This window comes from Phasianus colchicus, chromosome 14 (assembly GCF_987193195.1).
Source record: "Phasianus colchicus chromosome 14, bPhaCol1.hap1.1, whole genome shotgun sequence".
NCBI classification, from domain to species: Eukaryota; Metazoa; Chordata; class Aves; order Galliformes; family Phasianidae; genus Phasianus; species Phasianus colchicus.
The window spans coordinates 7,985,649-8,012,289 of record NC_143449.1 but is presented as its reverse complement, the minus strand read 5'-3'; the positions used below and the strand labels follow the sequence as shown (position 1 = coordinate 8,012,289).

The 26,641-nt window shown below is 52.7% G+C and overlaps 1 protein-coding gene across 1 annotated transcript; it reads left to right on the top strand.

Moving 5' to 3' along the window:
• The first annotated feature begins 1,288 nt into the window (after positions 1-1,288).
• SLC16A2 (solute carrier family 16 member 2) lies at positions 1,289-25,654 on the top strand. The gene is made up of 6 exons (XM_031594437.2): positions 1,289-1,715; positions 16,246-16,390; positions 19,200-19,662; positions 20,002-20,145; positions 20,482-20,710; positions 21,185-25,654. Exons 1-6 carry the CDS (start codon positions 1,304-1,306, stop codon positions 21,403-21,405), a joined length of 1,614 nt encoding a protein of 537 aa, XP_031450297.2. The 5' UTR covers positions 1,289-1,303; the 3' UTR covers positions 21,406-25,654.
• Positions 25,655-26,641: the final 987 nt, after the last annotated feature.

Below are 26,641 nucleotides of genomic sequence, written 5' to 3'. Positions count from 1 at the left end.
GAAGGTTCTTTCTGCCGGGTAATGCATTGTGCCTTGTGCAGCCACATGTACTAGCTGTCATGGCCGTGGGTGGAAGTGAAGAAGAAAAGCATTGCTAATGGCGGGCAAGTGGGGCAGTGACCATTCCAGGTGTGGGGATGGCACTGCCGGGGCTGCCTTCCCAGAGCCGCTGTGCAGGCAGCAGGAGCTGTCAGAGTTGTCCCGTGGCTCAGGACAGCCCTGCACTGGGCTGGGTCCCGGCACTGCAGCCACGATGCTGCAGACCGTTTCTACAGCTGCGCTTCCCAGGGTGCTCCCACGAGATATTTCCATCCAGCAAACAAACATTTCTTCGGAGCTGCCGTTCACCCGCGTTTTGCTCGGCCTCCCACTGCGGTTTTCCCCCTTCCCATCGGAACCGGAGGATGCTCCGCGCCCGGCATCCCGCAGATGACGCTGCCGGCCGCTTTCCTCCGGTCTGCCCCTTTTTTAAACCCCACTTCGCTGTGCGGTCATCGCTCGCTTTGCAGCTCCGCAGTGGGTATGAAGGAAAAAAGGAGCACGGAGCGCGCTGCTCCGAGCCCCGGGTGTCGGCAGAGGGCAGTGGAAGATGCTACGAGCGCAGCGAGGCCGGGAACGGGGAGCGGGGATCCGGGGAGGAGACTGCAGCGGAGGAAGGGCCGAGCGGAGCCGCTCTCCTCGGGCGGCGGGGCCGGGCTGGTAGCGATCTGACATCGCTCGGCCGTTACGGCACGGGGAGACGGCAGCCCGCGCCTGGTATGCGGGCGGTGTAAAATAGCCCCGGCGTGGGGAAAGAGCCTTTAATATATGGATTTGGAGTTGTTGTTTTTTTAATTGAAGAAGAGCCGAGGGCGTTCCAGACGCAGTCCCCGCAGCTCCGCATCTCCCCCCTCCCCTCTTTTTGCAGCCGGGGACCACAAACGGGCGTGGAAATAAAAGCTCCCGGCGCTGCAGCCCCCACCTACCGAGCCCCGAGTCCAGTCGGGCCACGATCCCAACTCCCGGGGCACCCCCGGCCCCCTGCAGTCCTCCCTTCCCGGGCCGGAGCTCCGCGGGGCTCGGGGAAGGACCCTGCGGAGGCGGTGCCGGTGGGGGCCCGCCCCGGGGCCGCTCCCGCCGCAGGATGCGGCGGCGGAGGGCGATGCGGGGCGGCGGGGGCCGGCGCTGAGCCCCGGCGGATCGAGGAGGGGGGCGGCCGGGGAAGCGCCGCCCGCTCCGAGGGGGAAGGGGGTGGTCCGGGAGGAGAGGGGCCCGGGGAGGGTGGGGGGAGCTCCGGGCCGCAGGTAGGGGCCGGGGCCGCGCGATGGAGGAGGAGGATGGAGGCGGCGGAGGGGAGGCGGGGAGTGAGGCTGCGGCAGGAGGGGGCGGGCGGGGGGGGGTGGCGGGCATGTGGGACCGGCTGCGGGGCAGTCGGGCGGCGGGCGGCGGCCGGAGCGCGGCCGCGATGGCGCAGCGCGGGGCGGAGGGCGGCGAGCGGGGGCCGGCGGAGGAGGGCGGGGAGGGAGAGCCCCGGGCCGGGGCCGAGCGGGGGCCGAACGGGGCCGCCGCGCCCTTCCAGCCTCCCGAGGGCGGCTTCGGCTGGGTCGTGGTCTTCGCCGCCGCCTGGTGCAATGGCTCCATCTTCGGCATCCACAACTCCTTCGGGATCATCTACACCATGCTGCAGAGCGACCTGGGCGAGGGCAAGAAGGACCCCACGCTGGAGTTTAAAACAGGTACGGGTCCCCTCCGGCTCCCCGGCCCCTCCCGGCCCCGCTTGGAGCCGGACCGCTCCCTGCCCCCCCGGCCCCGCGCTCGTCCCTATATTTATCCGCCGCAGTATCATGTGTTGTTCCTAAGCTGCGATGTACTCAATTAAAAGTAATTCATCCGAAAAGCATGCCCGGAGCTTGTCCTGCCCGCTGCCTCTTGGTGCAGGGGAAGCGATGCCGGATCAGCCCGTGGAGTTCATGTGGTTCTTATGTGATTCTCTCTTCCCACCGTGGGTGTCTGGCTGGCTGTCCGTCTGTCCTGGCTCTGGGATCCACAGTCAGGGTGAACATCTGCCCTGCAGCCACATTACCTTGAAGCTGCTTTCCTGGACAGACATAGGGCCACAGACAGTGCCCACCTGCACATATGAGCAGGAACCGGGGACCCAGCCATCGGGGCTGTGTTGACAGGAGAAGGGACATTTCACTGCACAGTGAGGGGATCCCTGCCCTGGGGTGGCAGTCAGGGGTCCCAGATGTGCCAGAGGCCCAACCTCCATGAGGTCATTTCCATTCTATGATGGACAACCATGGTCCACCTCTCTTGTAACTGTAGGGTCGAGAACTTGGCATAGGGCAAAACCCAATGATTTTGTTGTCCCTCTGCATGGGACAAAGGACGGGGGCTGGTAGGGAGCTCAAAGCCCAGTTTGGGGACTGCTGGTGGCCGAGCAGTCTGCAGTCCTTCTGAGAAGACGGGGGTGATCCCAGCCCAAAGGCACCACCTGAGAATGGGGAATTACCCCTGCGATGCTGTCACTGGAGAAACAGAGGTGACTGTGTCACAGCGGTGTGCAGGGCGCGTGTGGCTGGGGTAATTACAGTGATTGATGGGCTGTGCATGTGTGAGATCCCGGGCAGCTCATCGCTGAGCTGGCTGCTTCCTGCTTGCCATGATCCTATCTGCAGAGCCTAAGGCAGAGCTGGGAACATAGAAGCAGTAACAAAAGAAATCGAATAACACAAGCCCTGGTGGTTTCAAGACTACATGCCCAAGACAGAGTTTGGAGGAGACAGCATCTGTCTCTCACTCCCAAGATGTATTATCTGTGGCTGTGACCGCACAGAGGCCTCGAAAAAGAAAGGTGTGTGGGCGTGTGAGGTGAGCCGGGCTGGGGAATTACACTGCCTGGGTGACGGATCTGCATTCCAGCCTGGGCACCCAGCAGAGGGGCTATTGAGAACCACAACGTGGGGATGGATCTGGTATCAACGGGCTGTGGGTTTTGGGGTGAATGCTGGGTGCTGTGGGATGTGGTGTGGGGCCCTCAGCCCTTCCTCCCCTGGTTTCCCCACTGCTCCTGCTCGGGGTTGCATAATTTCCCTGCGGCGGTCGTTTGTGTGCAAACGTAATAGGGAAAATATCGGAGCTCCTTTGTGAGTGTTGATATTGATACTGCCTTCCTGAATCCATCTGTTCATGCCCAATGTCCTTCTGCTTCTCATGGCTGGCGGCGGCAGCCAAACGCTGGGATTCCCTTGTCTTGTGCAGATGTGATGGGAACACGCAGTCCATCCTGCCCTAACACCCGGCACAGCCCTAGGGCTCCGCACCCCGGCTCCCATCTCCATGCCCCTGGAGGTGGACTCATGCTGGAGGGGCTCTCAGCCCAGTGCTGAGCACGGCCACCGCCGTTCAGGCATCCCTTTAAAAATAGGGTTCTGTTTATGCTGAAGCGGGTACTGGTCTGAGCCAAACAATAGCCGCCCCAGCGCACAGCTATAATTATCAAGGTTTATTTCTTGTTTGCACTGGTCACATTTTCTCGCGTTTGATCTTGAGAAACGCAGGATCCACGGAGTTCAAATTTCGGGTCAGGCTTTGAAAACAAACCCTCTCCCAACAATGCATTGAATGCATACGCTGCTTTGTTTGGAGAAATATACTGCGAGGCGGCCGTCAACAAGCAGCGCTGCGCTCGCTGCCGGGACCACCGCCGTCCCCTCGCAGCGTGGGGCCCAGCCAGGACTTCAGTACGGCACACTCTGTGCTTTTGGGTTTGTTTGCTTTTGGGGGGAGGCAGACATTGGCGGGGGGATCACTGACACTGGGATAAATATAAAAAAAAGGCATGTGAGCACTCAGCCAGAAGCAACTCGTCCTGCTCTGCCGAGGTGCTGAGTGACAGCCGAGCGCGGCTGCTGGACCGCATCGATTTTTCCCCCGATATTCTTATTTATCTTCTTCTTCCCCCCTCTTTTGCTCTTTGTCAATACACTAGGTACAGATTAACTCCCTTTGCTTAATATTTAATGTTTCCATTGCTCAAAATGGGAGCTGAGTGCACCCAGAAGAATGACCCCAGGATCTGCTCTGCTTGGCCACAGCCCTTCAGGCATGTCTATGTGTCTGTCCTCCTCCTCCTGTCCGTCCTCCTCCTCCCCCCCCGCACCCCCCCCCCACCCCCCCCCCGTCTGTCCATCAGCCTCCTCCTCCCATCCGTGCGTGGGAGCGGGAGGAGCAGCCTTCCCTTCTTGCCCAGCCCCAGTGAGTTAGCTGCACAACCCTCCGTGCACGGTTCTCACTGTGCCAGGCTGATGGCATCTCCATAACTGGCTTTCTGTTTAATCTGAGGGGGGAAATTTCTCCTGGAACACCCATTAGGATGGGTGAGCTTAGCTGGAAAGGGCTGTTTGTAACCCAACACCGTAACGGGGCGGGGAGGCTTGCTGAAGGAGTGACTCTGATTCTTGACAAAATAAAGCGTTTCGGTGCAACCAACACGAGGAGAGCCTGAGGGGAGCAGCCAGTACAGCTCCCCCTGGGGCTGGAGCATGGGCCCCCTCATGAGGGAAACCCCAGGGAGTGCAAATCACAGGAGGTAATTCTTGGAAACAATCCCAATCCATTTCAGCAGCGCTCAGAGTTTGGAAGGGAGCGGCTGCCACAGAGCTGCACTGTGCTCAGCCTCCAGCATCCTCCTGTGGTACCAGCTTTGAGCTCCCACCTTCCTACTCAAACCTGCAGGATTTGGCACTTTCAATTCACTGCTGGCTCCACTGCTCACCCTGCACAGCCAACATGTGTCGTGAACTTCTGTTTTGCTGCCCAGGTTTCCAAGTCAAACTGGGTCCCCATACCTCACTTGCATCCTCCAGAAGTCAGCCAAGGGGATGCTTTGGATGCTTTCAAGGATAGAGGCTGCGCAACTTCTCTGGACAACCTTGTTCCCAAAGTGGCACCTCCTTGAAACCAGTGCTGTGGGCTCACTGCCCTCGGGTGCTCCCCACCTGCTCCACAGCACCTGCATTCACACTGTGCAACATTTCTGCTCACTGCTCTTTTCTCCTTCTCTTCCTAGAAGGATCATTCCCATTCCCTGTCCCCAGGGAAGGCAATGCTCCTTTGGCAGCGTGTGCCGGGCTGCTCATTGCCGGCACTGCGGGAGCTCGGTTCACTCGGGGCTATTTCCTTGCATCCACCCCAAGATAGTTGGGGCGGTTGCAAAAGCCCCGTGACGCGCATTCAGCATTGCTGCAACACGCTTTGCATCTGTGAGCGATGGAAATCTCTCCCCCAGCACCTCGCACAACAGGTCCTGCCGGCTGCCGGGCATGGGCTGCGGGCAGAGGGCTGCCCCACTCCAGCCTCCCCGCTTGTTTTGGGATTTGGGATTTATTTATCACCTGATGCATGATTTAGGGTGAGAAGCTGGGTGAAGCCCTTCTGTCCTCCATCCCTTTGCAGGGTGTGACCAGACACACGCAGGTCTTATGCTGGGTGTTTACCCCAGTGCAGCTCATTTAGGGCAGCAGCCTCCTGGGCACAGATAGGACCAGCAGATTGCTGCAGACTGCACTGCCTCTGACTGCTCCTGGTGCTTGGGACTTGCCAGGGTTTACCTGCAGTGCTGTGGGGGGACTCTGGCATGAGCCCCCACCTGTTCCTGGGTCCAGTGGGGACAAGGCACTGTGGAGTCCAGCAAGCGGCATCCCCCAAATCCCCTTTCTTTGGCCACCTTGCATCAGGCACCAAAACAAAGCTTTTGTTTCAGGCTCTTGGCCTTAATCCCCACTCCTGCAGCTCCTGCGCACAGATGGGAGGTGAAATCCTGCCTCTCGGGGGATGTTGCGTGAGTGTGTGTGTGTGTTTGTACTTGCCAGTCGTCTCAGGGTGCAGTGGTGCTGGAACCTGGCGAGGAGCAACCTGTACACAACAGCAGCTCCAGTGCACCCTCAGCACCAAGTCCAGCGGAGCAAATTGCCCGTGATTAAAGATCGGTACTAATTATATAATGGGCACACACGTGCCGACACCCAAACACACTCCTCTCAGGATTTCCCAGCTGGGAGCGCTGCACCCTGCAGCCCTGCCCCTGGGTGGCCATTGGCCCTGCAGTGGTGACAGTGCCATTTGGTGGCCGATGGTTCCGTGGCACCGCAGACACTGGGCAGAACACTCTCTTCCCGACCTGATCTACCAGTCAGCAACCCTCCTCATGGCAGGGTTTGGAACTAGATGAACTTTGAGGCCCCTTCCAATCCAAGCCATTCTATGATTCTATGATTCTATGATTCCCTACTTAGAAAACTCCAAACCCAAAAGCTGCTTTCTGGCCTCCTGCTTGAGGCAGCAGGGAGTACCAGGGCAATGCTCTGTGGCAAAGAGGCAATGTCAAGGCGTTCTTGGTCACGAGCCAGCTATTAATCTGCGTATTTTAGCAAAAACACATTTATTTCTTGAGGTTTGTGCACACAATGGAAGCAGGGAGCGCTGGGGCAGGGGCTGCAGGGGATTAGCTCCCTGTAAGCTGGGCACGCCAAGCTCCCGGCCCAGGGAGAGCTTAATTAAAGTTGAAGGAGAAGTGTTTCCAAGAAAATAATACGGGGTATTTAAATGGGATATTTTTGTTCTGGGCCCAGAATGTCTCCTTTCCCTCTCGGTGTTAGCTTTAATAAAACAAAATGAGATCTCCAAGAAAAACAAATTGGAGCTCTTTTAAAAGGCGCTGCGGAGATAAAAATCAGTAACACTGTTGCTGGTAACACCTTGGGTTATTAAAACGGAAAGAATGCTAACGATGCGATTTGCATCAGCCTTTCTTGTGGCTGCGCCCCGGCGGCACCCGGCTGCCCGGCCAGGAGGTCTGCGACCTGCCCTGCCCGCGGCAGGGGCACTCGGCACAAGTGGGGCAAATGAAAAGAGAAAAAGAGAAAAAACAGCAAGACTTAGGATACGAGTTGCTCCAAACTTAAAGTCTGAATTGGAATCAATCGTAGAATTGTTAAGGTTGGGAAAGACCGTTAAGATTGTAAAGTCCAGTCGTTGAGAACATCAGGTCCAACTTTTGTCCAATGGTCCAACCAGTTCACGGCATTTGTCTGTTCTGGAAGGTCAAATAGGGCTCTTTTGGAGGTGATGAATGTGCGGATGAAAATCCCCAGCTTTGCTTTTCCTGGTATGCCAAGATGCCGGGGCTTGGCTCCTCTGCAATAAACACCACGATTGTGCTGATGCAGCTGGATGTGCTGAGTCCCTCTCTAAGCCTGCAGCCCTGGCACTGTGCCCTGCCTGCTCGCGGACCCTCCTGGCCTTATTATCATACAATCACAGACTCATAGAATGGTTAGGGTTGGAAGAGACCTTTAAGATCATCCAATTCCAATCCCCTGCTATAGGCAGAGACACCTCCCTCTAGATCAGGTTGCTGAAAGTTCCATCCAGCCTGGCCTTCAGGGTGAGAGCACCCACAACCTCACTGGGCAACCTGTTTCAGTGTCTCATCTCCCTCACAGTAAAGAATTTCTTCCTAATATCTCATCTACATCTACCCTCTTCCAGTTTAAAGCCTTTTCCCCTCATCCTGTCACTGCCTGCCCTTATAAAAAGTCCCTCCCCAGCTTTCCTGTAGGCCCCCTTCAGGTACTGGCAGGTCACTAAAAGGTCTTCTCCTAGCTGCAGAGCCCCAGCTCTCTCAGCCTGTCCTCACAGGGGAGGTGCTCCAGCCCTCTGATAATCTTCATAGCCCTCCTCTGGACCCACTCCAACAGTTCAGTGCCTTTCTTGTACTGGGGACCACAGAACCCTTCATTTGGCTTTGAAACGCCCAACGTGGTAAAGCAACAACACAGTTGGCCACTCAGCAGTGCTGGCCAGCACTGCCATCAGATAAGGTAATTACAACCCTATCGCTTAATTGTGGCATGTAATAATAGCAGAGTGTTACTGAGATATGGCGCTGCCAAAGGATAAATATCAGCCACACTGGGTGGTTTGATTGTTTTTTTGCAAAATAAACTCGGTGGAGCCCAGTGCTTCTGGAGGAGTTGGGGCTTTTTGGGGTCCCTGCTCCATTCCTGTTGCCCTTGGGCCAAGATGGGCTTTGCCTGCCATGTTCCCCAGCCCACAGATTTTCTATTTTCAGACAAATGTCTGCCAGAGTACAAGGCACATTTTTGCCACGTTTTTGCATCCCCAGTGATGTGGTGTCACAAGTTCAGGAGTCACAGCCCATCTTTGTGAACCTCCCTGATGCCTTCCCATTTCCAGTGCTGCTTGCATCTGGGCTAAATAATGTATTTTGGGAGAGGGACTTAATTAAGGGAGAATCACATGAAATTAGGGTATTGCCAAAGGCTAACAAATCGCAGTGGGTTTTTTTAAAGTTATTAAACTCTGCCCTGCTCCAGTTCATCAAGCAAACCATAGAGCAAACAGTCTGGAGTGTGGGTACTTCAGGTTCTGATCTGAACCTTGTGGTTGGCCATTAACCCTCTAGGGCTGAGCCTCAGGCTGGATTTCAGAGCTCTCCCTCCTAGTAGCCATGTCACTGTGGCCATGCCATGGCCTCTCCCAGGGGCACATCCATCATTTCTCCCTCTCCTGCTTTGTCAGAGCATTTGAGTTCAGGAATGTGATGGAGGCTTGAAAAGCAGCCTCCCGCTCCCGTGTGTGAGCTGTGGGTTGCTGGCATTTTCCCCATTACTCAGGGCTGGTGACGAGTCAATCTCTCCATGTGCTTTCTTATGAATGAGTAAGTTTTGGCTCAGCCCCAATGGTCGAACAGGTTGAGCAAGAAGCAGCTGGTATAGGTCTATCATTGTCAGTGTAGGCAGAAGAGAGGCTCTCCAGGCTCTGCAAAGCGCTCAGCCGCTCCGACCGGTCCGATCCCATGTCCTGGTGGGACCAGCAGTGGCTTGGGGGGATCCCGAGCATCGATTGGGGCTTGCTTGGACTTCTCCATTGCCTGTCCTGTGACACCTCCTGACCATCCCACCTCCTTGAAATGCTACTACATCGTGGTTAGCTCAGAGCAAGTGCTGGGTGCATTGGAGAAGGGGAGCCGCATCTTGTGCTGTGCCCATGCACTCATCCATGTCTCATGGCTTCCCTCCTTGTCCCCAGATCCTAAGGGCATCAGCTCCATGCACACGGATGCACTTCCCTTTCCAAGGGACGTGGCATGAGTGGTCTTCATGTGAGAAACTGAAAACAAGTAGCAGGAAAATGAGCCAAGTGGCTGCTCAGTGACTGGTTACCGCTATCATTCCCGTGTCTGACTCCTACTAGATCAGGGGAATTTGCCCTTTGATCCTTGCGCTGACCCCAAAACACAACATTTTCCTGGGGAGGAGGTTCTCTGAGCTTAGAAGTAGGATGTGCAGCTTTTAAACCCAAGCTGGAGGAAGATCAAGCCCCCAGTGCCCCACAGAACCCTTCCTGAACCTGCTCTGTTATTTATTCTGATCAAAAAGCCCTTGATGCAGCAAAATGCTGGTGTTCCGCGCGGCTGGAGGCACACTGCTGCACAGGCACTTGGACTCATCCAGTGTCCCTGTGTCCCCTCGGCCCCACTCCGCACTGCAGCACTCCTTCATACCTGTGTATACGTGCGTGCACACGCGGATGCACACAGCCCTATGCACACACGTGTTCCCACAACTGGAGAACTTTCAGATGAGAGCAGGTCAGCCAAAAGTAACACCCCGTTGGCAAAGGGGTCTAGCCCATTTCTCTCTGAAATAAAAATAAATACATCTCTATTATTGCTGTTCTCCAGTTTCCTTCAGCTATCAGATTTGCTTAGTTATGGCATGCTCTATTTTTCTGAGATATCCAGGTGTTCTCAAACGTGTGCTTTAATGTAAGGGAACTCCAATGAAGAGATTAAGATCGCAGGGAAGTTTTACCCCTCTCCTGGCCCCTGGGTGTGTGGTTTAACAACAACATACAGACCTGGGGATTTTTCTCTATCCATGGGCTATGAGAGCACTACACAGAGGCACTTGTTGGGGACCAGGCAGGAACTCCTGGCACAAGAGGAGGAAGCTGTGTCCCAGTGGCCACCAGCAGAGCCACATCTGACCCAGCAGCTCTGGCTCAGCTCCCAGACAGTTCATCCTGAGATTCCTCTATTTTTTTATCTATTGCTTTTAATTAGCCCTGTGGAATCCCCAGACAGCCAGCATCACCTCATGCCACCCCACACTGGAGCTGGGGACCGGTGTGGCGATGCAGAGAGGTGCAACAGTGCCATCCAAGCCTTTGGCCATTAATGCCTTATTTCATTGGGAACAAAGCCTGTGTGCGAAACAAGCTAAAAGCCAACATGCAAAGGGCCTCCCCTTGGAAAGTCCCCACAGCAGCTACTCACACTGCATAGACTTTTGCATTTACAGCCATGGCTATAGGCTTTTGTTGAATGGACTTTGTTGATGATGAGAAGCAACTTGGCAAAAGCCACATGTTGCACTGGAGGAGAGGGGCAAGGGACTGATCAGCCAAAGGACATCTAATTATCAATTGGGGGAACATGAGGCTGATGCTATGCAGGAGCTGCTCCTTTTCCATCTCTGCCCCATCCCTACCCTCAGATCTCCCAGGGCTTGAAGGCTGTCAAATGCCTGACCAGGGGGTAAAAAAACCTCTGTAAGCCTGTTCCAAGCCCAGTGTTTCGCCTCCATTTATTCTCCTCGGCCTCTTTGTATTCCCTTTGAAAACAGAGTGTTTTTCTCAGCATGGCTGGTTTGAGTTTGCCCCTTTGCTGGGATGTTGACAGGCGCCCGTGGGAGCTGTGCTGGGAGGGGCGCAGAGCCGAGGCTGATGGTTTCTTCTCAACATTAATGGGAAACAGAAGATCGCTCGAGAGAAATCTGGCAGGGAGGGGAACTTTGCTGTCTCTTCCAGTTTGGAAAAAAGCACCCGGCCTCAGCCCGGCCTCCCGGCAGAAAGCAAAGGATTGCCAAGTGCGGCACAGGCAGGGCTTGTGGGAGGGACAGGAAGGGCATACAGATTTCCAGGGGATGAAGCAGGCAGAGACCACCCTGCCTGCAATTTGAGAGAGGTCCCACTGGCGACCATTCTCTTCCCAAGGGCATTGAGGGCTCATAATGCCTTGAGTATCCCCATGCTGCTTGTGTCCTTGCCAATCCCTGCCTTGGTTTGTCATCCCTGCCTTGGTTTGCCATCCCATGACTCCTGGCAGTGCTGGACTGCAGGAAGAGGTGAAGCCACGCAGCACATTCCGGGAGCTCCACCACCTGTCCTTCTGCAAAGAGGCAGGCACTAGTCCCAGGCTCTCAGCTCCTAGTGGCCAAGGTGGGTTCTGGAATGAGGACACATCTTTGGGTCAGAGGATGATGGAAGGCTGCAGTCTCCCAGCTGACGGGTCCAGACATGGGTGGGAGGAGGTTAATCACAGCCAAAGCCCCATGAAGTTTGGTCAGGTCATGGTTTTTCCAAAGACTCACTATTTCGAACGTGCAGCAGCCAGTGTCTGGGGCCACGGCTGACCTGTGCCATCCGGCCAAGTTAATCATTGCCGCTGGCTCTGGGATCTGCCTGAACTCAGAAACACAGACCTTTTCCCCAAAAACACATGGTGAGGTGGCATGGGCCTGGAGGGAGCTTCAAGCTGCCAGAGAGTGCAGTCAGCTGGGGAGAGCTGAGAATCCTGACCTGAACATGAACCCTGTCCCTTATCCTAACCCTAATCCCAATCCTGACTCTGACCTGAATTCTGACCCTAACCCAGACTCTAACCCTAAACCCGACCCTAACCCTGACCCTAACCCTAAGCCTGACCCTAACCTTAACCCTAATTCTGCCTTTAGACCATGCTTTTCCTACTCACTAGATGCAAAATAAACCCAGGGACTCAGTTCGCTGCAATGTGTTGATTTGGGGGACATCTGAGGGGTGTCAGAGCCAGGAAGAAAATTATGTAAGAAAACAAAGATGAGTAAAGCTGGAGGAAAGGGTCCTGGCACTGGGCACCCGGTGGGGTTGTATTGGCCCTGGCACAGTGCATGTGTGTGAGCACAGCTGCGTTTGCTGCTGGTATTTCTGGTGCTGGAAAGCTTTTTTCAGCAATAAAAAGGAACCTTCTTCTCCCCTCGGGTGTGTTTTGAAAAGGGGCTTAGGAACAATGAGGATTAATGAGCAGATAGAGAACGAAAGGCAGGGTTTGAGTCTCAAAATGCGTGCACATTTCAGAGCGGGTGTTTGTGCCAAGATAAACCCTACCAGGAATCAACATCGCACACATGAAAGGCGAATCACAGATTGGCTCCGCATGCAGGAGGAGGGCATGTGTGTGTTAAAATGGAACCGCTCTGGGTTCCACAGCAGCGCCGAGCAGAAGGGGCTGGGGCTGGGGAGGCGTGGGGTGATGTCTGATGGCAGCAGTGGGTGAATCATCTCACAGAAATTGTAAGCCAGGAGGAAATGCAGAGGAGAAAATCCTTCCCGGCCTGCCTGGGCAAACGGTGCTGCCCATCTGTACTGCATGTGCTGCCTACAGCTTCTGAGGATCGTCACAGGGACGGGCGCGTGGTGCTGCTGTGGGGGTGACAGCCTCTCCAGCATCATGGCTCAGGGTGAGCACGGTGCAGAGTGAGTCTTGGGCTGCATTTTGTGCACATCCAAGGCACAGACCTCATGCAAACTCTCTGCATCACTTCTTGTTGAATCAAACCACGGTCTGCCTCCATCCCTACTTAGCACGGCCATGAGACAGTGACCACAGACTTCTGTCTGTCACTTAGTGGTCACAAGACATCGAAGGACCACCACAAGGACACGGCATTCATGAGGCATTGCCGTGGGGCTGAGCAATCCCTTTATTCCCAGCTTTGGACTGTTTGTGAGCTGTGCATGGAAGGAGGGAGTGGGGACAAGCTGATGAAGGAGGACTTTGTTCAGAAGCTTTGGGTACAGTACCAAGCAGGGCTTGCTAGACCCTTAATGAGCTGATCTGGCTTTGGGCTGCACGTGATGCACAGGGCTGGCTGTGTCCCCTTGCAGCCAGAGGAGCCTTTGGTGTTGCTTTGCTGCTCTCCAGCTTCGCCACTCTCCAACTTTACTATGCTGCTCCTCGTCCTGTCGTCCCTTCCTCCCACGCCCTGTGCTGGCCTCCTCAGCCCTCACGGTGTGCCTGCCTTATTCCAGTCCTCTCAGCACGGGGTGTTAGCAGGGAGCTGTGTCTCAGGCTCATCTTTGAGCAAGCAAGGGGATGACGCAGAAGCTCTGCGGGGTAGAACAGCTGCTGTGTGTTGGCTGCAGATGCTTGGGGCTGCACTTAGCTGCCTGTGTCAGCAGGGCCACCGGCTTGTTTGGGCTCCCAAAAAGGAGCCAGGGAGGCTGGGAAGGTCTTTGATGATCCTCCAAGAAATTTCAAGCATCTGGGAAAGGACACCCTCTGCAGCACATCCTCATCTCCATTCATGTACCCATCCCCATTCCCTGCTCCTATCCCCATCCCCTGTCCCTGTCCCTCAGCGGCCGCCCCGTCTGAGTGGGAGAAGCCGCGGGAAGTGAGGGAAGACACTTCCTCCAGCGCCGGATCTGAGCTCACCTCCTGGCCCTTGATCCCTCCCGCCTGCGGTATGTGGGTCAGCGGGGAAGCACGACCGCCAGCGATGTCCCTTCCTCTTGTCTCCCTGGAGAGGCGTTTTTAAAGGAACAAATAGGCTTGGCCCAAAGTACCGTGCGGCGCGGGTTTTAGTGGTGTTTTTGTGAAAGCTGGAACAATGCACTCAGCACCGGGAGGGAATTGGGACCTGCATCTAGAGGCATTATGTTTTGCCATTTGTTTCTCCCCTTGCTGTGCCTACCTTGCCCTGCTATAAAATTTCCAAAATAAGGACAGGGAAGGAGGCTGGGGTGGTCTTACTGGGAAGAAACCCATGCAAGCATGGACTAACCCAGGGTACCTGCTTCTATGAACACACAGTTAGCCCTCCTCTGCCATAAGGTTCCCAGCAGTGGTCCCAAGGCATTGCAGTCATGGCCTGATGATGTGGGCAAATGGTGATGCTCTCTGGTTTCTGCTCCATCTAGAGCCATGAGCAAGCAGTGCTGGGAGCAGGGATTGTCTCAGCCACGTTGCTGACATTCCTCTTGAGTACCTTCAACCACTGCCTTCTCTACCACGCTGAAGGCCTTTGGACCCACCACAAGTCAGCAAGTTGGCTGTCTTTATTAAGTCAAAGTGGGAAGGAGCCATGTGGGGAGCTGTAGCTGAAGCTCTACTCCTCTTGAGCTTGATGGGATGCCTTCCTTGGTCAGCCTCTGCTACAGCAGAGGCAGGGGAGAGGACTGCTCATGGCACCAGCCCCATGGTTGGCTCTTCCTGCACCCCAAGCATCCCCAGAGCTCCTTCAGCTCAAAACAAGAGGCAGGTATCACATCCCTGAGGAGTGGGAGCCACAGAGGTGTCCTCCAGACTCACAGCCTCCTCCAGTCCCAACATCCTCTGCCAGCCAGGTTGTTGTTCCCAGTAATTGTAATTCACTGTTGTTACCAAAACCTCTTTTTATTCATTGCTTGTGGTAAGCCTTTTCTCTGAGGTAGAGCAATTTGCCATGGGAGTCTGTTTTGTTTAGCAGCTTTAATTGGGTGCTATCTCCTCTCCTAAACCCAGAGCCGGGGATGCTGAGCACTTGGTGCTGAGTGCTGGCCGGGGCTCACTTTGATCTCAGCAGGTGAGTGCATATTTTGGGTGAGAGATTGACCCTGCTTACTTGCGTGTAAATCTTGGAGCTGTTAAGATCCGAATCTGGCCCTTTAAATTTAATACACGCTTTATGCTTTTATTTCCGTGTTTCTTAAAGCAATTTCCAAAAATAACAAACTTCAAACATGACGGGGCCATCTCACATTTTACTGCCTTGGCTGCAGTAGAAGGAACAGTTCTGGAAGCACATTATCCACTTTACCGAGCCCTGCCCATCTTGGCCGCCCTCCCGCCCCTCTCCCCCGCTGCAGCCTGGCCTTGGCTTTTCTTTTCTCGTGTTTGCTCCTCTCTGAATTTATTAAGGAATACTTCTGATTAAATTGGCTCCTTGAGAGCCTGCAATTAATTCTGAAGGGCCGGCTCTTCCAGAGCTTCCCTGTGTGGTCCCTGAGAGGCCAAGCCAGGGAGGTTGTTGTGCAGCAGGAATTTTCTCTTAATGGGGACCTGACTATTTTCTGATGGTCTCATGCTGCCGGAGGCCTGGCTGCTATTGGGTGCTGAGAGGCCTTGCAGAGCTCCTGCTGTGGATACAAGGGAGATAGAAGTCAGAAAGCAGCAAGGAACGTGGCACAGGGCCGCAGGATGCACCAGGCTGGGTGCTCCAGGCTTGCTGCTCCAGCCCCTTCTGCCCCCCTTGTCTGACTGTTTGTCTGTCCTGTGCAGCCTCCCCCCCTTGCTCCTCCTCACTGTGGGTAGACAGATTTTTTCCTTTCCACATTGCTTTTTCTTGAAAGCCTGCCTTTCCTCCCAAAAGCACACACCAAAACCATTAAAAAGGGACAAGGTTGAGGGTAGAGCTGAAATAATCTGCAAATAATAAAAGCTTCCTAAAGCAGACAGATGGACAGACAGTGGTTTTTCCAGAGGTGAGTTGAGAGGAGATATGAGCTCCTGGTCCTAACCAGGGGATGGTATGTCAGCTGGCACAGCCAGCAGCTCTCGGAAGGCAGAGAAGTATCCCCATGCACTCCTCCTTCCAGCTGCCTCCTTCCAGCCTCCGCCACATCTCTGGTTTTCATTTTGTGTTGACATCCAGTTCCCATCATGCCAACAGCATGAGTTGCCTGTTTGTCATGTTTATTTAATTGCTGTTCAATTGATGTGCCTTGTTTGCTGTATTTGCATCTATCTTCTTGCTGGTGGGGCTAGGAGGGATGGTAAAACCATGCTGATGGAGACTGGAGCCTCCTGGAGGTTGGGAAGCCCTGGCTTCGTGGGGAGGGAAGAAATGCTGTATTCATGACTCTGGATCTGGATAGCCCATACCTCAAGTTGAGATATGGGACCTTTTGGCTCTAACAATGATAGCAGAATCATAGAATCATTAAGATTGGAGAAGACTACTAAGATCATCCAGTCCATCCATCAGTGCATCAAGGTTCTTGTGGTACTCAGGCTGCACATGTGGGGTTAACACGTCGTGTGATGGGACTGCCTCTGCCCAGACTGACTTCAGCACTGGGGTTGGTTCTTGTTTTGTTCAGTGCCCTACCCCCATTCAATCATAGCCCTGACCTTTCTTCATTCTCTCTCCCTAGCATGGGTTGGCTCCTTGGCCATGGGCATGATTTTCTTCTGCTCTCCCATTGTGAGCATCTTCACTGACCGCATCGGCTGCAGGACCACAGCAGCCTTGGGAGCTGCCATCGCCTTCATCGGGCTCCTCTCCAGCTCCTTCACCAAGTAAGGATAAAAGTCTGGGGCAGACGGGGGTTTTCAGCCTGGATAAGTGCTCTCCAGGCATCACTACAGCCCACATCCCTCTCCAAGCTGCAGTTTTGTCCTTAACAAGCATGAGCTTTACTCAAGCATGGGGCTTGCTGCACGTTTCCCCAGGCAGGTGCTCTTTAATGTGCATTCTGATGGCAGCTCTACCCAATGTGATGTGATAGACTTTCCAACCCAATGCATTTCCATCTCAGTGGGAGCAAAAAGAGGTCACCCCCAGTGTCCTTTACTCACAGCTCTTTGCATGTTGTCTCAAAGGCGCTGCAGAGACATTCTCCAGAGTGTCATTTGCCTCAGTTTGTCTGAATAAAAATTTTGCTGTGGGTTGGGTTTCAGTTCCAATCAATACTGTTTTAACAATGCTGCAAGAAGTGGTTTTTCAAGTAAAAACTTGCTGGTTTCATAGAGGGCGTGCCTGGCTCTGTGCTCCCACCCTGGGGTGCCTTGTTGGGAAACCTGGCCCCCTGCATCTGTGGTTGCCTGGAGTCCTTGTCACCATGCAGAGGGGTAGGGTATCAGGGACATCTTCCCGGAAATTGGGGACTCTCAGAATCATGGGCCTGGGGATGCCTCTGTCATTGGACTGGGCACAAAGGGCTGGGTTCATATCAGCCACCATGTCTTAGGAAGAGAGAAATCTTGCTGTGTGAGGTATTTTGTGGTTGTACTGGAATTGCTAAGTCACATCTTGAAACAATGATGGAGTACCTGGTGGGAAAGCAGGGCCAACCCAGGGGAGCTCAGGGGCATGCAATGTACCTGAGTGACCAGAAGAGGTGGAGCCAGGATCCACCACTTCCCAAAGCTCATTTAAGGGTTGGCAGTGGAGGCAAGGGTATCTTGTTGGAGTTTCCTGCATACTTGAGGCCTTCTAAAGGCAAGCATCTTGTTTCCTTTATTTCTGTGCCCATGGCTGTTGTATTTGAGCAAACCTTCACTTGCTACATCTAGGACCTTGCTATTACTATTGCATTTTCTGTTGTGTTACAGAGCTGAGCTTTGAATTCCATCCCTTCTGCTTCTCCCTCCCCTCTGCATTTTCTGCCTCTGAAGCTCTGCCAGCAGGGCTGAGCCAGGGCTCTTCCCCTGGGGAGCATCAGTGAGGGGCAGCCACTGGAGGGGCACTTCCTCCTCCCAGTGGAGCTTGTTACCTATGGGCACCTTGTTACCCACTGGGACCTTGTTATCCTTCAGAGGCTTCCTTGTCCTCACCCACAGGAGACCTTACCCACAGGGACTTTGTTATCCGTGGGAGAGCTCCATGTACCAGGAGGATGCGGATTTCTGGAATACCTGCTCTTCCAAAGAGACTCATTATCCATGGGAGAACCTCATTCTCCATGGGAGACCCCCTTGTCCCAGGGAGATCGTACTGCTTTCCTACTGGGAAGCAGCTGGTTGCTTCCCAGCCAGCAGGGTGGCAAATCCTGGCTAAGCAGTGAAGCTGGAAGGAGGCCTAGCTTTGGAGCTGTCCCACAAGGATGTCTTAGTGTTGATGGTGAGCAGATGGGAACAGAGACATTTGTCTCCTTTTATCCCACATATCAGCTTAGCTGTGGCACCAAGGCTGGTGTAACCCAGCTGAGGTGGTCAGGGCTGCTGAGTGTGTGGTCAGAGCTGTCCTGCTGCCTACTGACTCCAGGATGTGTTTCTGATGTAGAGTTGCCCCGAGGTAGCTGAAAATTGCCGTTCAAGACAGCAGTTTGTCCTGTAGCCCCTGGGCACAGCTTTCATGTTCCCTGTCCCGCTTGGCTTGCTAAAGAGAAGAGCTTGTCATGGAAGAAATGATGTGCTTGTAAACATTTGCTCAGTTTTGATCTGCTCTGTTAGATCTGGTCTGCTTTTTGTTTGCTCTGTGAGCAATACTCAGTATTTCACATGAGCACTTCTGAGTGTTGGAGAGGAGACCCCGTTGGTGCAGCATTGCTTGCCCAGACCTTTCTATTGCAGTCTTTTCCAATGCAGCATTTTGTGGCAGACTTTTGCAAGTGAATGTATTACACAGGGATGAAATAATACTCCATCTGGAGTGAACAGAAGGGTGTTATGCACTCCTTTAGTTCAGCTAAGGAAGGAAGTGGGTTTCATTGGGAAAACCAAGCTGGCCTTGAGAAGAAACTCCTTCCAAAGGCTCTCAGACTTCCCTCTGTTCTGTAGGGCAGCCACATTGCTCCCCGCTTGAGCACAGACACCTCTGTAAGGTACAAATGAGATCTATTAACCATCTAATTGAAGCTCCCAGAGGAGCTTAAAAAAGGAGAACATAATTAAGGAGCCTGGAGCCTGGGCAGAAATGTGATGTTCTCTCCCTAAGTGCCTAATAACTGGGGTTGGTGCCTTCTGCTTTGAAACACTGGGTGCAGAATGTTTTCAATTAGTCGTTTCAGTGGAAAGAAAGAAGGAAAGAAAAAAAAAAAAAGACTTGTAACTAAAAATAACACCCTTTGCCTACCTTAGAAAACTGCCTGCAGTATTTAAAAACCACACACTCAAGCCTGCTTCCCAAGGCACGCAGGTTGGTGCTGCCTCCTCCTCCTTGCAGAAAGCACTCTCCAGACAGTCTTCATTTTCCTGGAGGTTTAACATGCCAGCTGTGAGTTGAGGATAATCCCTGCCTTGGCTGGGGAATAAGCTCCTCGAGGCCAGGCTGACTATGCAGGGTATGCCTGCCCTTAGGCTCAACACAAGGGTTTGCAGGGCAGCAGGTGAGACAGCTTCCTTGCCTCTGCATATTGTGACCGTCTCAATGTCTTCCTCCCACTAGGTCTCTGGAAGTTCGCTATTTCACATACGGCATCCTCTTTGGCTGTGGCAGCTCCTTTGCCTTTCAGCCCTCGCTGGTCATCCTTGGTCACTACTTCAAGCGTCGCCTTGGTCTGGCCAATGGCATCGTGGCCGGCAGCAGCTGCCTCATCTCTGTGCCGCTGCCCTTCTTCCTGAAGATGGTGGGAAAGGCCATCGGGCTGGCGCACACATTCCAAGTGCTCAGTGCCTTAATGCTCATCCAGATCTTCTTGTCACTGACATATCGGCCCCTCCTGCCACCCTCCTGTGACTCTCAGCACGATGGGCAGGACAAACTGGGCAGCCGGAGTGTGCGGCAGCAGTGCTGGGCCCAGATGCGCAAGTATTTCAACTTGAGGGTTTTCCGGAGAAAGACCTATCGAATTTGGGCCTTTGGGATTGCTACAGCTGTCCTGGGGTATTTTGTACCATACATGCATCTGGTAAGAGCCTTGACTATGGGTGGAGATGCAAAGGCAGAAGCGGGCAGGAGGAGGGAAACAGCAGGGACTGAGCCATCAAAAGCTTCAAAACTAAGAAATTGCCCTGTAATGGGACCAGAGGTGGGGAAAAGCAGTTAGTCATGCTCCCACATGTTCTCTGCTTTGGGGATGAGCATCAGTGGTGGGCAAGGAGGAGGCTGCAGGGTGTGGGGTGGGTGGAGGTGGTGTGACAATGTAGTGTAAACATGGGTATCACACAACAACCCCCAAATCCGGGAGCTCATTGCTGAAGTGAATTAATTGTGGATTCATGTCCTTATGTCCTTCCCTCCATCCTAGGTGAAATACGTGGAGAAGGAATTTAAAGAAACCAAAAAGGACTGGATTCTCCCAGTCTGTCTTGGAGGCATGTCTGGGCTGGGGCGCTTGATTTCGGGCCGCATTGGGGACTGCATACCTGGGCTGAAGAAGATTTACCTGCAGGTAACCATGGTGCCTGCTCTACTTGGCTGCCCTTGAGTGGCTCATATTCCCTGCCAACAGCTTGTCACTCCTTCCAGTGGGACACTTGGTGGATATTCTGTCCCTGGGCCTTGTAGCTTTGCTTGTGTGATCAGATGACTCTGGCTTTGCTGGTGTCCTCATCATGTCTGCAAAACTAAAAAAACACAAAGCCCGTGACTTGCTTCTCTTGGTGCTCCATGCTTGGGGACTTCCCCATTCCTGCCCAGCAGAGATACCCTCAAGTGACCGGAGGGATGGAGCAGAATGGCTTCTTGCTGCCCCTCCCCAACGACATGCCTGCTTTTGTCTCCCCAGGTTGCGTCCTTTGTTCTGTTCGGCATCATGTGCATGATGATCCCGCAGTGCCGAGGGTTTGAGGGCGTCATCGTCATCTGCCTCTTCCTCGGCCTTTGCGATGGCTGCTTCACCACCATTATGGCCCCCATTGCCTTTGAGCTGGTGGGGCCCATGCAAGCGTCCCAGGCCATAGGGTACCTGATGGGGCTGATGGCTGTGCCCATGACTGCGGGCACGCCAATTGCAGGTTGGTGACACCGTGGTGCTGCACCTGGATCCTGCTCTTGGGAAGGAACAGATGCTTATGGCTGCTGTCACTGAGGGTGGTGTTTTGGCATAGGAGCTTTTGGATTTTCTGGCTCATTGTGTTTTGTGGGGTTTGCATGCAGTGTCTCTGTGCTCTTCTCCATGCCAAGGAAAGTAGGGGACAGAGAAAGGGACGCAAGAACAAAGTGACTACGTTAACTGTTTGCAGTTGGAATCTGAGCTAAAAATCGTCTGGGAATGATTCATTGCCAGAAGGGAATTCCTAGAATTAGGGACATCTAATGTGAGCTGTACAGAGCATCCTGCATCAGAAGGATTTTCCAGAGCCGATAAATGGCAATGTGTTATTTTTGGAGGGTGCTTACTCAGCTTGCATTGGAGACTGTTTGGCATGTGTCTGATTTTTCACCTGTCCTGGTTAAAGAGGATAACCACCATTGCTCTTCTCTTCCAGGATACTTCAACGATTATTTTCAGAATTACCATGCGGGTTTTTACTTTGCCGGAGTGCCTCCCATCATCGGCAGCTTGGTGCTCTCTGTCGTCCCGCTGGTGCACCAGAGGATGCTGCAGAAGCAGCGCCTGGATTCTGGCAAGGACAAGATGCTGACCCCTGAGGCAGTGGTGAATGGCGAGCTGCTGCCGGGCTGCCCTGCCTCCGAAGCACACATGTGATGTGCCAAGTGCACAATTGCCACCAGCATCCTCCACAGCCCAAGCACAGGCCCTTTTCTAGCCAGACTGTAATTCTCAATGATTTCAGATGCACTACATTTATAAAGGACAAGAAATAGTTCTTCTAGTTGAAGGCTTTTAACTAGCAGAAACACTTCTTCTTGGGACAGTTTCAATTTTCAAGCCGCCTTTTTTTTCCTCTAACCATTTTTTCTAAGGAGAACTCTCATCAGGATTCAAACTTGATTATCTCCCTAGTTTTCTATATGTCACGACAGAGGTTTACAGATAATAAATGTATTTTTAAAGGAGGTCATAGGTGGAGCTTGTTGCCCCTTCCAGATGCCCTGTCCCCTCTGGTGTGCCATGTCCGGGCAGCACAGTCCCTTCCGCAGGGGAAGCAGCTTTGGAGGAGAAATGGGCAGCAGGACCTGCTTTGAGCTGTTTCTCTCCTTTTCCACTGCATGCACTCATGGGGTTGATGAAAGTATCCTGCAAAATCTACCTTAAAAACATAGGGGGAGACAGGCGAATTTCTGGGCACCTCTCACCTCCACGTTTGGTGCCTGAAGACTGTGAAGTCCTGAGAAGTGAAACCCACAGGTAGGATGGATACAGGAGGCATGGGAATTAGGAATAGCTCAGGAGAGGGCAAGGACTGAAGGTGGCTTCCATCCTGCCTGCGGAACTGTCATCCATCGGATTTTGCTCCCCATCACCTGCTGTTAGAAACAGGAGCCTTGTAAATAGCTCCGCATCCTGCATGTCCCTCTAGCCCTTTTGTTTTTTAATCTGCATTGGCTAGTGCATTGTAAGGTCTTGTGGTCTGTGCTTCTGTTCCTTTTGTCCCTGTACAAGCTGGAGAATATACTGGTGTGTTGTGATGTGTCTGTTCCTGTAAGCGAGGCGTCTGTTCCATTTCCCCTCCTTTGGCTTTTCTGAGTCTGCTTCTGCCTTTCTGCAGGGTGTCATCTACCACAAAATCCTCGTTCTGACCATAGTGCCCCACGAGGCAAGCTCATGACGGATTTAAATGGTAGAAACATCTTTTGCCCAGCAATAGGAGAAGGGGTGCTGCCTCAAACACTGAAATCTTTGCAGATTTCCACGTGCCTTAAGTGCTTTGCCTGCTCATAGAGGCCTTTCCATGGGAGCTCAATGCTGCACTGGCATGGGAGCAGTGCTTGATCAGATGGAAGTCCTGCCTGACTCAGCATCCCTGAAAGGTTGGTCTTTTTATCTGCTTACTATTGGAGCCTCTTAATATTGAAGGCGCTTAGTCCCGTGTCTTGTCTCTGCCCAACTTCAGTGGAAGCGGTACAATCTCATACCATCCTAACTCAAAAACTGTCGACAGCCTCCCCAACCTGCTGTGAGCATCTTTGTCCAGTTAGGGTCATGACTTTGATCAACGTGAAGTCAAAACAAGCCATTGGTCAAGGCAGGAAAGGCAATGAAAGGTACAGTCTGCATGCACAATTGGAAGAGCAAAGTCTGCCATGATGGTAGGAAGCTGTGCACAATGGGGACAGTTTTGACATTGGCTGCCAGCTGTTGTGCATCTAGCTTTTCTCTCGAGTGTCCTGGCCCAGTGCACCCCAGCCTCCTCTGGGCAGGTGAGGCAGGACTAGGGAGAAAAACCTGCCTTGTGCTCCTCTGTAATGAAAAACCCCAGCTTCCCCCAGTGAGGTGCACTCGTTGCTTCAGGCAGCCACATGGCCTTATGCAAGCGTACATCAAGTGCAGGACGTGCCCTGGCAGCGCTGGCTGGGACTGCCTTCCTAAATCTTTAGCTTCAGGGTGTTCCAAAGTGAGTTGTTGTCTTTTCTTTTTTTGCCTCTTATTTTCATGGCTGGGTGAAATGCCAGATTTAACCCCTCTTGCTCTGGTAGGGAATGATGCTCCTGCAGCATCTCATGAGGCTTCAGGCAGCTCCTGCCTGGGCTCTGGTTGGTCACAGTGGAGCCAGGAATCCTCCAGCCTTTGCTTCTCACTACTTTCATGGCTTTCTTATGCATCTGTACCCAGCAGAGGTTTGTTTGGGGGTTACCTTGGATATTTCAGCTTCCAGAGTTTTCACGTTGGCAGAGTTCACTTCTCCTTGTCCAGCTGGCTGGAGGAAATGGGGCTGCACTGGAAAGCCCCAGCACACTTGCCAACTCTTTTGGATGCTTTCTTCCCAAAGCCAGCTGCCCTTTAGCACCATGTACTCAGCAAGGGCTGCTAGTGCCTGGCCTGCTCCCTCATGCAGAGGCATCGCCTGTGTGTTTGCTGGCTGGGAGCAGGGATGCACAACGGACTTTGCTCTACGCTTATCGCTGTGCTTTTGCTGGCTCCCCCTACACAACTTTTTTTTTTTTTGTGGTTTATTTTTGTTTTGTTTTTTTTTTTGGTTTTTTTTTTGCAAACATTGCAATGCCCTTAGCACTACATCAAGGACTTGCCTTGCTCTTGGGTGCCCCCATTCTCACCCACCTCACGAGAGCAAAGCTCAACCCCGGTGCTGTGTCCACTTGCCCCAGTGGACATTTTGGTGACCTGCAGGATGTGGGTTTGATGTCTGGACTAACAGCAGTTTGGCTCCTGACTTTGTTTACAGCATCCAAATCAGGGCCTGGAAAACAAATCACCTCTGAGCGTGGGCAGCAGGCGGCTCCCAGTAGGCCTCTCTGAGCCGAGGCAGCAAGCCGCTCTGTCCCACCTTCATCGCCCCTGCAGGGCACAGGCCTCCTCAAGAGAGTCAGTGCAACTCCCGAGTGCCTCTTCCATCCCAAAATCTCCTTCCATGACATTTGTCCTTAAACCTCTTCCTCGCTGACCTTCCAGCTCCGGCTGCCAAGAGCAGCGTGGTTGCGAGGCACACTGTGAGCAGTTAGTGTCTGTTTTGCTAAGGAATTAAGCTTTTGTTGTTGTTTTTTGTGTACGTAGTGAGGCATGGCATGTAAGATGATCTGCTTCCCAGGGGAAGTTTTCAGGTAGCCTAATATTTGTGTTCAAAGGGGAAGATGTCTGAGCTGACGCCACGTACGAGCACCAAGGTGGAGGCTTGAGTTTTAGGGTAATTAACAAGACATTAGGGTCTGTAGCTGAGAGCAGGTGCTTAATTCAGTGCAGAAGTCAGGCCCATAGCAATGCTTTGGGTCATGCTTTGGCTTTCAATGAGTATTTAAGGCACAGCTGGGAAGGGTGGAAGTGCTGCACCTCACAGAACTGGCCTCACAGGAGCTTGTAAGATGTAGGTGAAGAAATTGGTAAAACTGAACTCATAATTTTCCTTTTTATTTTTTCTTTTTTTTGACATCTGTTCCTTGTGATTTATATTCCCTTAAAATTTTGTATCTTAAAGTATTTGAATGTGTGTCTTAAAAGTATGACCCGTCCTTTCAAAATGTGAATTTCTGATTGTTGATATATAAAAAAAAGTTAAAAACAACAACAACAACAACAAAAAAACACAAAACCATCCCATATTAGCACTTCTTTTGTAATGAATGTTTTATGAATGTTGTTTTAAAAAAAAAAATGCATAGAATAAAACCAGTTTAAAAAGGAAGGGGGGTCGTGGTTTCCTAAAGAAATACATCCCAGCTGGATACCCAAAGCTGTGTCAGAGCACCAGGAAAGAAAAGGGCGACTGTGCATCAGTGAGGTCGCCATAGCTTGTGGAACTGGAAACAGGGCTTTTAGCAAGGGTTTTATCGTAACGATTTGTTTATACTAGCTGCTTTAATTGACATTAGATGAAAGCTGACATAGGCATTAATTTGGCATGGCACAGGCTTTTTTTCTTTTATTTTAATGTGCATCTCAACTCTTTTTCAAGTCAGGGATATTTACTGCAAATAACATTCAAAAAATCCCCAGCAGGAGATAAGAGGCAGTAAAAAGGGATTCAAAGGCTGCAAGGCAGCGGCAATGAGCTCCTCTATGAGCCGGCACGCCATGCAAGGAGCCTCGGTGCAAAAAAACCCTACTCTATCCTGGAGTGATCTTCTGTGGATAGCTGGAAGCTGAGAGGTGCTGAGCTACGTGATAAAAGTCACCTGCACACAGGCTGCTCGCTGAACACCCCAGGAGCACCAGCCTGTCACTGCCCACCTCCACAAGCCCCATACAAATACGCAAATAGATACATACATATATATATATACACACATATATACATACACATATCCATAGGTGTGTCTGTGTGCCTGCCTGCTGCGAGACATTTATTCTTATGAAACGGAATATTTGTATGTGTATTTTATATATTAAATACTAAGCACTATGTCTTGTGTTAGTTTGCTAGTAGCTATGAATTGCACATGTGCTTTAGCTGCCTCTGTGAACGGTGCGTTATCCATCTCTGGTCATGTTTAGAGGTACGCACACAGCGTGGACTGTGCTGTTCGGGGTTGCTGAGTGCCTGCCAGTGGTCAATGGGGCATCGCCCTGTGGTGGGACAGCAGGAGCAGCAGTGCCTGCTTGGGTTTTAGGGGCTTTAATGCAGAGCAGCAGAAGGCAACGTTGGAAATCACGTCGTACTGGCGGCAAAGCAAAACAAGGGATGAAAAAAAATATGTATGCATACATATACGAGTGGTATTTGGGGCTGTTTTGGTGTGCTGGTGTGTGCTGGGTGAGCAGGGCTCCGGCTATTGTGACTCTCACCTCTTCCTCTGAGGTGCTGTGCTGCTGGGCTATAAATCCGTTATCGGCCCATCTGCAGCATTGTTCAGCCCCGGCGTACGTGGCCGGCACCTCGTCCCCCCAGCATGCTTGGCCCCGCTGCCTTCTCCCGCCCACGTTGATGCTTTCACCAGCCGTGCTCAGTGCAGCTTGGAAGTCTTTTCCCAGCCCTCTCGCTGAAGCCCACTGGAAATAAATCACTCGGTTATTCCTGTCCACGCACCACACACCGCCTCAGATGCCACTGCCCCATTACCTACTGGGCTGCCAGCCTTCATGCCAGCCCTCCTCCTGCCTGTTTGCATCCTGCTACTCCCTTCCTAAGCCTCCCTGCTTTGTGCTCACCCTTCTTTCCCATCTCTTCCTCTGTCCTCTATCCCCACTAGCTCTCATCATTACAAACTGAAGCAAACTCATCCCCAAGGCACCACCAGCATTGTTTCCAAGTGAATCTGGTTTATATAGAAGTCAGCAGTGCCTACAGAGATTAACTTATATAAGTCTTCCACTGCACATCTGCTTTCATTTCACCCGCTCAGACAATAGCATATGTTGGTTAACCTAT

Bases quoted from the DNA above. Each gene is read 5' to 3' on its own strand.
- SLC16A2 (XM_031594437.2), top strand. From the start codon at position 1,304: ATGGAGGAGGAGGATGGAGGCGGCGGAGGGGAGGCGGGGAGTGAGGCT. The intron at 1,716-16,245 runs GTACGGGTCCCC...CTCTCTCCCTAG, and splicing joins CACGCTGGAGTTTAAAACAG to CATGGGTTGGCTCCTTGGCC. The intron at 20,146-20,481 runs GTAACCATGGTG...TTGTCTCCCCAG, and splicing joins TGAAGAAGATTTACCTGCAG to GTTGCGTCCTTTGTTCTGTT.